Source organism: Ammodytes marinus, assembly GCF_949987685.1.
Source record: "Ammodytes marinus genome assembly, chromosome: 3".
NCBI lineage: Eukaryota > Metazoa > Chordata > Actinopteri > Uranoscopiformes > Ammodytidae > Ammodytes > Ammodytes marinus.
In genome coordinates, this window is record NC_137232.1 from 24,447,333 (window position 1) to 24,459,346 (window position 12,014).

The 12,014-nt window shown below is 46.5% G+C and overlaps 1 protein-coding gene across 1 annotated transcript in view; it reads right to left on the reverse strand.

Moving 5' to 3' along the window:
• The window catches only part of kmt2a (lysine (K)-specific methyltransferase 2A), a gene marked incomplete at its 5' end in the record, with an annotated part of 47,035 nt that overhangs the window by 25,440 nt on the left and 9,581 nt on the right, over positions 1–12,014 (reverse strand). Inside the window, 12 exons of the mRNA XM_080025260.1 lie at positions 117–301; positions 564–677; positions 847–967; positions 1,255–1,353; positions 3,426–3,572; positions 3,709–3,945; positions 4,113–4,186; positions 4,287–4,984; positions 5,085–5,313; positions 6,148–6,325; positions 6,983–10,362; positions 10,511–10,580. Of these exons, the coding sequence (XP_079881386.1) occupies positions 117–301; positions 564–677; positions 847–967; positions 1,255–1,353; positions 3,426–3,572; positions 3,709–3,945; positions 4,113–4,186; positions 4,287–4,984; positions 5,085–5,313; positions 6,148–6,325; positions 6,983–10,362; positions 10,511–10,580 (5,532 nt within the window). The remainder of the gene's footprint in view (positions 1–116; positions 302–563; positions 678–846; positions 968–1,254; positions 1,354–3,425; positions 3,573–3,708; positions 3,946–4,112; positions 4,187–4,286; positions 4,985–5,084; positions 5,314–6,147; positions 6,326–6,982; positions 10,363–10,510; positions 10,581–12,014) is intronic.

The following is a 12,014-nucleotide window of genomic DNA, read 5'->3' on the forward strand; positions in this document are numbered from 1 at the left end:
ACTATGATTTCATTCAATAAAAAAAATCTTTCTTCAATTAAATGCTTTCAAACACACTGGTAAAGCAATTTGGTCTGAAAGCGCCGATGAGGGAACAGAATATGTGTTTATCTAACCTGTCTGTAGCGAAGCAGGTGCGAGGATGTGCGTGAGTTGAGCAGTGCGGTGAGGACATGGCGGACGCAGCCCTGAAAATCCCTCTGGAGCGCTGTCCTCCACTCGGCAGGATGGCGTTCGGTACATTTGGTACACGTGTAGGCAACACTCTCTGGCAGCTTTGATAGCAGCTCATACATTTCATCTGCGCGTTAGGCAAAAAAGATGACAGGTCATTATTGCTCCTGTAATTAGAGGTTTTTCAGCCTTTCGTCAACATGACAGCACTCACAGGACAGCCTGTCACTCAGCAGCACAGACACTGACGACTGACCAGGCAAATTGAGTCTTGTTGCTGCAAAATATTTAATACAGGTGTCTACTTGTGAAGGCCATACTGTATATGAGGTAACGTGTGCATGTGTAATATGAAAATCGCCCAACTTCTTTTGGGGGGGCAAACTGACCTGTCAGATTCTCACACTTAGCGTGAACCCAGTGATTACATCGGCCACACTCCATCATTTTGCTGTCGTAATCATCATCGTCATAGCACTTATCACACAGTGGGCAGAAGTTTCCTATGAGAAAATACATGATAACAGGAGATGTTTTTTAAATTTTAACATCAAAAAGAAAAGGTCATATTTTAATTATATTCTACATATTCTCATCTCAGACTACCATTGGTGCATCTATATACTGCTCAACAGTGAACAACATTTTGGGATCCACAAGCTTGTCACATACCTTTTGCAAAGAGTTTGGCACAGTCATGACACATGGAGAAGTCATGTGACCACTGGGCATCCCAGGACTTCCCAGGTTTAGTGGCTCCACAACTCTTACAGCGCACACACTTGGTACAGACCTGAAAAAACAAACAAAGGAGACAAATAAACAAGTGGCAGATACTTGAAAGAGGTTGTTTAAAGAGTATGGACAGTGTGAAAGTGAGTGAAATGTTTTCATAGATATTGCCTGCGGGAGTGTCCCATGAATGCAAGTAGCACAATAGTGAGAAGCAGTTATATTGTGTGAACAGAAAGAGAGGTTAAGATGTGGTAAAGATGTGTTAGTGTGATGTTAAAGTTTGGTCAGGCACGGGTGAACCTGTTACAGTTACACAAAGGTGAGAGAGTGAAAACGAGTCCGTACCCAGACTCTCTTCTTCTTGGTTGGTCTGGTAGGGTGGTTAGGACCCAGGCACTCCGGGTGATAGCTGTTACGGCACTTATCGCACTCTAGCAGCTGCTGCTACAATGACAAAGGCCAAAATTCCTCAATCAGTGAAATAAATAGAAGGCGTTGGATGCAACGTTACAGCATTTTTAAAAGGTAAGTGTATCTAAGATTTTGCTACAGGGCTCTCCACACTTTATTCAGGATCACATTCATAGTAAGCTTCATGAACATCATTATTAAAAACATCTAGAGTGAGAAATATGTGCCCACTGTTTTTCAGCTTGTGAGCTACTTTGAAAATGACCAAGTCAAAGTGAGCTACCACCTACTATTAGGGGTCAAAAGTCACGGTTCTCAGTTAAGAGGAAAAATGTGTGCAGAATTGCAGCCTAAAGGTATTTTCCAGTATAGAAAAGAAAAAACTGCTGCATACAACCAAAGTCTCCAATAAATAAAATACTTCTTAAATAAAAGTGAAAGTTCTGCACCGCAAACCAAACAAGCCTGTACATATTTATTTAAACATATTAAAAATGAATGTACAATATAAGTTGGTGTACCTTGCATAACTGCATGAACCTAGAGATGCACCGATCCACTATTTTTAGTTCCGATCCGATTCTGATATCAGGGTTTTGGATATCGGTCGATACCGATACTGTCCGATACAATATCATAATTGTTATAAATGTTTTTGTTGGTGGTGATGTTATGTATTAGGCTAGGAAGGCTTAAGCTATTCTAATTTAAAAGAGCAAGAAATATACACAAATGCATATAGGTTGATCTTAAAGGCAGAATTATAGTCATACAAAAAAAAATTCATCTCAATGATCACTTCTGTCCCACTAGAATATGTGGTGGTCTGTTTGTCTGAACAGTCTTCCTCTCTCTGGCTGTATTTTACATAGTAGAATTTGTCACAGTGCAGAAGCCTCTCCACTTCCTTGACTTGGATTCACTTTGGTTAGCTCACTGGCTAACAAACTGATGTACTGTATGTCAAAATAGAAAGTGGTGTCCTCTCTCCCTACACCGAACGTCGGCGCATGCTCGCACGGCTCGTTCGCTCTTTCATAGTTTAAAAAATAAAAAATAAAAAAAAATAAAAAAATTGTTTGTTTGTTTTTTAAGAATGCCACGCGATCGACCCACACTACCCTCGATCGACCTAGTGGGCACCCCTGGTTTAGGGCATTCAAGATAACCTGGGGAGCTTTTGACCACTAGTAACGCAATGGAGCAATATTTTTTAAATGTGTGTCTGAGTTTTGTTTGTCTGGTGCAGGTGACATAATACAATGTCCTGCCAATGGTTTCACACTATTCCTCTGATCTAGAGGTGGCAGCACTAAAACACAGAGCAATGTGCCAGCAGAGGCAGTAGAGAAAAATAATCCTAGCTTGTATGACGGGATGTAAACAATGCAGGCTCTTGCAAATGTTTTTTTGAGGAAGGAAATCCACTCAGCATGTTTGTTAAGACCTCAAGGGTACCAACAATGTGTGAGAATGTTTGATGAGCTACACAAGACTGTCAACAGACACTTTGTTGGTTTGGAAAAGACAACTCTAAAGGGCAGCTTAAAGCAGGAGTTCAGATTGTGCAAGATGTGATATATCTGCAGCCGTTTGAAGGTCCATTAACACTTGGCCTCAAAGCGTTTAGTGGAATCAGAGAGTACCAGAAACCTGCTGCTTTTGTGGCAAAACCAATCAATCACATTTTCAATGAATGCCCTTTAGGTAGAAATTAGTTTATAGTTTTAATACAACAATTTCCTTTGCACAGATCATCTGCCGCCAGGTTTAGATTGACAAATAACCCACAAATGTAAATTATAAATGTATTAATATGTACAATCAAACAAGTGTCTGATTGTGTTGCGTAAACCAAATATGTTTATACATAATTATAAAGTGACAACCATACAAGGCTCACACCCTGAGCATTTCACCCAGGGTTTGAGATAATGAATAAAAACCGTGGCAGGAATCCAAAAAGCTGATTAACTGCTGTCTGCTGGCAAAGCTAACACGCTTCTTTCAAGGGAAGATTGTCCAGCCTTTACACGCTGTCACTCCACACTAAGCCCCTTTTGTGTACAGCTTTCAAATTAACACAACTGTACTGAAAGACTTACTTTGGTCTTCTGGTGCTGCCGTCCACAGGCCTGGCAGAATCTGCATCGTCGACAACACCAGTTCTCAAACTGCTCCTGGAGAGGGCGCTCCGACTCCCCCAGGCAAAAGAGATGGAACGGCTCACAGCATACCTGGCAGAAGACAAACTGTATATGGAGAGAAAGAGAGAGGGAGCAAAACAACACATAGACAAAGTTAGGGGGAGAGAGACAGAGCTTGTTAGAATACTGGGAACAGATTTTCAAAAGCAAACATGTTTAAAGCCAATGACTGGCTTTTTACCTCAACATTTCCGCTGCTTGCACATAAAAAGCAGATCACCCTGGGTGCGACAGGCACAGAGGTGAGCAGGCTGAGGCCGCCAGCCTCCCACACCTTCTCAACATCATGGTCCCTCTTGAAATCCACTCTGATACGATGCACTCCGTCGCAGGGCGCTCTGGACTTCGTCTGGCCCCTAGTCGAGGGAGTGCCCAGCCAGTTTAAAGTACTGCTGCTGGGTGCTTTAGTGGTCAGCGGCTTCATGTGTTTTAGAAGACAAGAGGAGAAGGAGAGAGAAGGGTAGGTATTAGAAATAATACATTGTCTGTGCAGCAAAAATCTAAAAGTTTGATGACAATAATGTAAAAAAAAATTAATTTTAAAAATAATAATAAAGAAAGCATTTGGTTGAAGCTCACGCTAACCTTGTCTTTTGGTCTCTGTTTAGGTGATGGCGGAACAGAGCGAGAAGTTGTCTTCTTCAACTGTTTTGATTCAACTGTGAAAAAGAGACGGGACATACATAACATTCATTTTCAACATAATAACATTAATAATAACTGGATCAAAAAGTGCAATAGTTTTTTTTTTTTTTTTACCTGTTTCTGAAAGAGTTGTGGTTGAGCTCAGCTGTTGCGACGAGTGCTGAAGTGGCTTTTTCTTGAGCTCGCTCAGGGGAATCTTGGGCGAAGCCTCCTTTTTTGCTGGCCCCTGACTGGCGAGAGGCCATTGCGACTGCTGTTGTGACGGCGGATGAGACGGCGTGGACTGGGAAGGGGAATTCTGGGCTGAAGACGACGGGGAGGACGATGAAGAGGAGGAAGAAGAGGAGGAAGTGGAAGAGGAGGACGATGAGGAGGAGGAGGAGGAGGAAGATGACGTCGGCAAAGACTTGTGTCCCTTCTTGCTGGTGACGCCAGTGGTCAGGGTCGAGAGCTGTTTGCTGTCCAGTGACTGGGCCGCAGCCGGAGACTGGGCTGGGACTGTGCCGGGGGACTGGGGAGGTTCGGCTGGGGAAGGGGAAGATGCGAGAGCCGGAGAAGATGGCTGCTGCTGCTGTCTTGACTTCTCCTCCCCCAACTTGAGCGGAGGAGTTTCACTCTTCTTGCGGGGGGACTCTTCCTTTGGCGGTGCAGGAGCGGGTTTAGGGCCAGACTCTGAGATGGGCCCTTTGACCGGATTGAGACCCTCCTTCTTCTCAGACAACTTGTTCTTTTTCTTGTCTTTCTTGCCTTTGCCTTGCTTCTGAAGAAACATCTTTGAGGGCATCCACTGGAGGTTCTGACACTTCCTCATCCTGTGGGCACAGCGACACAAACAATATTTGTTATGAAATATCACTCAACAAGAATGAAGAGTTTCAACAATGTATTGTGGGAAGTAGCTCATAGACTCACTTGCAGCATTGCTTTTTAATGTTTCGTCCTCCAAACTTGGGCTTATCCAGACAGTTGGTACATTCACCACAATCTTCTGGAACTTGGCAGCCTGAGCATTGGCCACAGCGTCGCGACCGCCGACCCTTCTTGGGAGGAACTTCTTGAACGGACTTTTGCCGTGTCTCTCGTGGCTTTAAGGGAGGGGACTGAGGCTCTGCTTCCTCTGAGCCTGCTACTGATGACTTATCTGATTAAAGAGATACATCATTGATAGATGTTATCCGACTGATACACAGTAGTAAAGCCCTTATTTGACTCCCCAGGGTATAAGACACAAAGAGGCTTTCAGTGTAATAAGTTGTAAATGGAAAAGAAACACTTTCATTAGAAACATATAATAATACCTTTCCCATATCAGACATTACAATGTGAGATGTCTAGTCCAAACTAGTCTAAAACACAGATGTGCTCAGAATTAATTACCAGGCAAACATGGGAAGGATATAACTGAGCTGTTCATATGCCACTGACATCATGCCTCCACGTGTTCCAACATGGCATGAAAGCAGTCAAAATAGCAGGATCAGGTCAGCAAAATTATGTTCCCTCTAATACCACTTGACTGTGTACTTGTGCTCTTACTGATGACTGGATTTTGCTGCTCTTGTGACTAGGCTGTCATGACCGCATGCTGCAGAACTTTTTTCGGGACTCACACAGATGTTGTGGCATAAATAAAAAATGCTCAACCAAGACTGTTCTGCAAGTCAATCGGAGTGCTTTACATTTAAATACATCACCCTACTAATAATAGTCATGCCAAGCAGAGGTGCTTATCAAGCCCTAGTTCAGAATGCCCATGATTATTTTTTATATTTGTATTTTTATATTTTTTTATTAAGTGTTTTTTAGTTGAACTATTGAATCATCTGGAAGTGCTGGTAATTGTGTACTCGACCCCATTTATCATGCTCAGCCTGTGGATTATAATCAACTACTCTATATAGACGAATCAATAAATTTAAATAACCAAATAGAAATGATGTAAATCCACATGCAGGTCAATGAAGTCAGTTCTCACCATCATTCCCCATGGAAGATAGGATCTTCTCTCTCTCCTCCCAGGGCAAGGCACTAAGTGTGGGCATGTCGTCGGGGAACACTGCCCGATTACGGCCAAGAGCCACAGCTGCACGACGACATACATGCTTGATGCGTGGACCACGGACTGAGGCCTCTGACGAGTCACTCTCTTGACCCTATGCACAAGCACCACAAAAAGAGAAAGAGATATTTTAAGAGCGTGCCTAAAAAAAATTGTCTATAATTTTTACAACCATCACACCAACACAAATGTACAATGCAACAAACTATTGTCTTAACATTTCTGGATCTTACTTATATCATTCAAAGTTTAGTGTAATTTGATATGAATTGTTCAAGAAACCAAATAAAGTTGTATCTCCAGTCAATGTCCAATAATGATGATGATGACTTAGCAGAGACGGAGGGATAGGTACTAACAAAAGTACAGATAGGGCCGTGTGCTATAATGAATTCAAATTGGACAGGGAATTGTTCTTAAAAATGTAACCGATCTTATCTTTAGATTAGCAGAGTGTATTCCATTCGAAGGACAATATTTTAAAAAGCACAGCCACTGCTGCTTTCTGCATAATGAATGAGGCTAACAGAATTCCCCTCTGTAAAACCCACTGTGGGACTTTCCTATTATCAAGTTTCATTTTGAGTACAAACACAGGTTTCTATTTATAGCAATTATTCATAGCATCATTTCCAAGTCACTCGCTTGTGGCTAGCTAGATGATGAGAATGAGATAAATTGCGAAGTTTTCTTTTTGTTTGTTGTGGAGGCACACTAACTATGAAGGCAAGACGTGAAGAGCTGGACTGACCTGGACCTTGGTCTGCTCTGCAGGCTTCAGCTTACTCTTCTTTATCTCAAAGAGCTGGGCTTTGGCCTTCTTCAGTAATCCAACTACGCGCTTGTCGGTCACAGGCTGTTTCTCTGCTTGGGCCAACATTGATCCTAGAGAGGAGACAGGGAGCTGCTGTCTGCCCTGCTGCCCTGGAAGGCTGGCCGTCAGCTGGCTGGGAGCACTTTGTTTCTCTTTCTCCTTCTCCCCATCCTCCATATCTGCTCCTTTCTCAGAAGGTCTGCCTTTCTTAGATAGACGTCCTTTAGCAATGGAGACGGGCACAGTGGAATGAAGCCCACGCACCTCTGAGGAAGCAGTGTCGGAAACCAAGTCCACCGATGTGGATTTCTTTCTCCCTGGAGCCTTTTTTGGAGCAAGAGATAAAACAGCTTCTTCTGAGTCCCTCCCGTCCACAGTAAACAGGCTGGAAGGTGCACTGGGGGAGCCATCCGGTGTAGACAACTTACTCCTTTTCTCCAAATCCTTTCTCCCTTCCCTCTTATTCTCCTTTTCTCGGTTCTTCTCAGAATCCCTTTCTTTTTCCTTTGGAGCAGGTTCCAGGGGCGATGACAAGCTTTTTTCTTTACCTCCTTTCCCAGCTCCTCGCCCTGTGTCTTGGGCACTGGAAGGAAATAGAGAGAAACGTGGGGAGGAAGTGGATGATGTTGCTGGCAAAGGAGGCGGGTTTCCAGCAGCCCCTCTCCTGCTATCTGGAGTCCCTTGTGAGGCCAGACCCAGGGATACGGTGGAGAAGGTGCTGAAAGAAGCAGGAGTTAAGGCACTAGTGGCTAGTGGACTTGCAGAAACCCCTGGTAAAGAACTGGGGTTACTACTGGAGACGGAGCCTGTCATTGCGGACATATCGGAGGAGCCTTTCCGCACGTGTATCGGGCCTCCCATTTGGCTGCTGCGTCTGGTCATGGAGTGGGAAGGAGACCGTGGCTGGCCCCGTGGTGTTGTCGCCAGCAGACGCCGCCTTCGCCGCGAGGTTCTGCCGGAGCTGGAGGACGTCTGGTGCGGGGAGAGAGAGCCGGGGCTGCTTCCAGAAGATGAATGCAGGGTGACGGACTCAAATATCCGAGAGTGGGCCTCGCTGGGCGTGAAGCGCGGCGCTCGGAGCAACGGGCTTCGCTTCTGGAGTGGTGCATCAAAGCGCGTCGAAGAGGGATGCTGATGCTGCTGCTGGTGGTGGGAGTGAGAGTGAAGAGGAGCAAAGAGACGAGTCCCTGTTCCCGCTCCGCCGCTTGGCACAGTGTACGCACCTGGAGCGGCTCCCCCTGCTCCGCCCACGCCTTGGGGCAACAGCCCCACGTCTTCAGCCGTGAGAGGGGGAGGACGGAAGTTGTCAAATATGGGCTTGCGGATGAGGCCCTCCTTGGCGTATTTAGCTGAGGAAAAGTACTGCCGTTCGGGGTGGGACAGGGACGTCCAGCGGAAGGTGGGCTCCCTCAGGATCGAGCTTCTTCGTTTGTCTGATAAGCCGGAGAGCACTGAAGGTCCGGACATGAACTGTGACATGGGGTGAGACATCCAGGGCGACTGCGCGTGGTGTTCACTGACAGTAGCTGTGTTGGAGGAACCTGACTGGGAAGGCTGTGGAGGGGTGAGGAGAGGGGGAGGCGGAGGTGACGATGAGGAGGACGCTGTGGATGAAGTCTGCTGGGAATTTAAAAGTGCAGAGGCAGACATCAGCACTCCGGTCTGTGGACTTATGATAGGCTTTTTAGCCCCAGTGGCTACAGTCTCTCTCCCCCTCCCCCGGCCGACCCCCTGTCCTCTCCGACCCCGTCGACTCATCTCTGCCAACATGTGCTCGTGCTCCGGCTCTGGCTCTGAGGGGGGCGAGGGAGGTTGTGAGCTGTGTAAGAGGTTAGCCTCTCTCTCTCCTTGCGAGGATGGAGAGTGATCCTCGGGCTCAGACAGAGCCTGCGTGGCCTCGGAAGCCTGGGAGTCGCACGACGAGTCGTCCAAGCTGGGACTGCTGGACCTGGAAGACTCTGCAGAGGAGAGCTGGGAGGAATGCTGCGACACAGCGCTCGAGCCACACGACGCCGCGCTACTGCTAAAGCGCCCATTGGCGCCATTGTTGCCGTTGCTGTTGAGCAGACTGATTGAAGCAGCGGTTGATTGAACGCTCGGGGTGGGGGCGGGAGGTGGAGGAGGGGGGAGGGAGTCAACCGTAGCAGCAGTGCCTGTGCTAGTAACAGCAAGTGTGGCGGAGACCAGTGCAGGAGAGGGGGAAGAGGAGATCGTGGAGGTGGGCTGGGCAGGTGTTGAGACAGTCGAGGGGGTTGGTTCTAAACGTGCCACCTTCATATGGGACGGAGGGCTCCCAAAGTTGCCCTCGTCTTCAATGAAGCGCTTGGGGGTTTTGATGATGCGAAGGGAGACTGTGCTGACCACAGGCATGATGAACTGCCTGATGTTCTTCAGTTGGGTCTTCCTGATGCCAGCCTCGATGACTCTTGACCCACTGTTCCCCCCGATGGACACAGCTTCTTTCTCCAGTCGCTTCTGAGCTCCTTTCTTAGCACGCTGCAACAGCTGTTTAGCGATGGTTGCATCGGTGCGTTTTGAAGAGGGGACAATTCTGACGGGCTTTCGATGGCGAGGGCTTTTTCTGAGACCCACTGTCCGGCCTGGCTTGGAGTGAGATGGGGAGGCAGGTGAATTGGAAGAGTCCTCTGCACCATCCCCATCCCTCAGCATGGACTGTTGAGGAGTGTTTGGTTCCGTGCCTCGATCGCCCCCTCTGACCCGAAAGACCTTATGTTTCCCTTCCCCACATTCAATGGAGGTAGACAGCTGCGTGGCGGCGGCAGCAGCAGCAGCAGCAGCCGCCTCAGCTTTCAGTCGCTCGGCTGAGGGCGGTCGGCCACGTCTGCGTCGGGGTACACCTGGCAAAGTCTTAAGCCGTGACTTGAGAGGGGCGAGTTTTGTCTCCTTCAGCCTCTTCAGGTTGGTAACTTTGGATTCAGCCCGCCCACCTTTGGGGAGCTTGGGTTCAGTGTCGTGAGGTGGCGTCCTCTTGGCGCCCTTTCTGTCCTTGTCCTCCTCTGTGTCCATGCCCAGCTCAGCCCCAGCCTGTCTACTGGCATCCCCGGCTGCATGGCTGCCTGTACTCCAAGCTTTCTTGCTACTTGAAGATGGAGGTCGTCCCCTTCTCTTTTCCCCCGTGCCAGGTGGCCTCCCAGGCAGCCTTTTCACTTTCTCTGCCGGCCGTTCAGGGCCTTCAGGTTTGGCCTGTGTGGGGGAGGGAAGGGAGGAGGGGGAAGGTAGACTTGCAGCAGCTTTCTGTGCAGTCTGGGCACGTGGGGGACGGCCTCTGGGTTTCTTTTCTTGTATGGGTGGGGACACTGACAAAAACAGAGAACAAAACAGCGGACATTTAGATAGCATGCAATGATGCAGTCATTACATAAAGTTAACCTTTAGATAATGGTATCTCAAAACAACAGCAATGTCACTGATGGAGTTACTGTTTAGAGTCTAAAAGAACTTTACCTGACGAGGTTGTTGATAGGCTCTGTATTCTTTTATGCTCATCGACTCCAAATCCTGCAAACGCTTCTTCCTACAAGAAAATAAATAAATAAAAAGAATCAATATTTTGTGACCATACAATTGTACAACGTTAATGATGAAAAAAGTGAGGAGCACTGCTTGGTTTACAGGCCGATTAGCAGAATTCATCATCGCACATAATTGTCAGTTGGCCTAGATGTGCAACACTTGAGTCATTTTTGAAGTTTGACTCAGATGGAGACCAAGGCTATAATGATGTACTCAATCACACCTTTGCCTGCAGTGCTAGCTTTCTCTAGTATTCTCTCTAATAGTTATCTGGTTTTAGGGATGACACGCCTGCAGTTGGAGAAGGATAAAACCACAACAGACAGCAAACAACCAGATCTCGCTGGGTGACTAACACATTGCACAGAAGCTTCCTGCTCCCTAAGGGAACAGTAGAATGTTAAGGTGGTTGAATACAGAGAGCTAGAAGGACAGCTGGGGCAACTGGACAAAAGAAAAAAAGAGGCTTATTTTCTATGACAATGTCAGGCTATAATACTCATTACGCATCGGCTTATGTCTTTACATCAGTCTCTGCTTGACTTTGACCGTGTCAGACATAAGTACAATCAGCTGTGCTTTTAGCTCAATTCAAACTATTTAGCATGCTAACAATTTAGCATGCCTACTGTTGGATGGGGCGGTTACATTAATAGGGATCTATAAAAGGCAACCTGCAGGCGCCATGGAAGTCTCCAGTATACCCCATTCATTCATGAGATTGGGAAGATAAATATACTCCAATTTTAACCAAACTGACACATACTTTTTTGAGTTAAATTCTGACCTTGGCACAACTATAAAACTGTTTTAAGCCAGTCACTCCATGACATAAAAATAGCATCATGACAACAATGAACTCTTCCACTAAACAGTTGGAATTTTCCTCCCAAAGATGTCAGGCATTTCTCATTGGGACTAATGATGTGTCAAAAAGCGTCTGAGAACCAAACCTGGCGAAACAAACTAGCTCTGATCGATGAAGTGCCATGTTCTTGCACAACAGAAAACGTAATTTATTCCAGTCACAGGCAAATATAAGCAAATATGTCAAGACTTGTGCTTGATATTTTCATCACTGATTGACTGACTTAGGTGCTGTTTATCTAAAACGCAAAACGGTGCATCCGCGATGCGAATATCATTTACATGAAACACTAGCATTCACATGAAAACAACAAACGCAGGCATGAAACCGCAAAGTTTTGAAATCAACTCCCAGGGAGGAAACAATTGATTCTCAAATCAATTGCGTAAAATTTTTAAACCAAAAATGGGAAAACTGTCACGTTTTCACCATGTAAAGGGCCCCTTAAGGCCAGGACACACCGGTCCGACCATAGACATAATAAAGGATAGACGCCGCGTTGGCCGCTACTGCCTATTGGCGCTGACGAGCCGTGGGGCCGCCATCTTGAACGTTCCACTCAGTGTA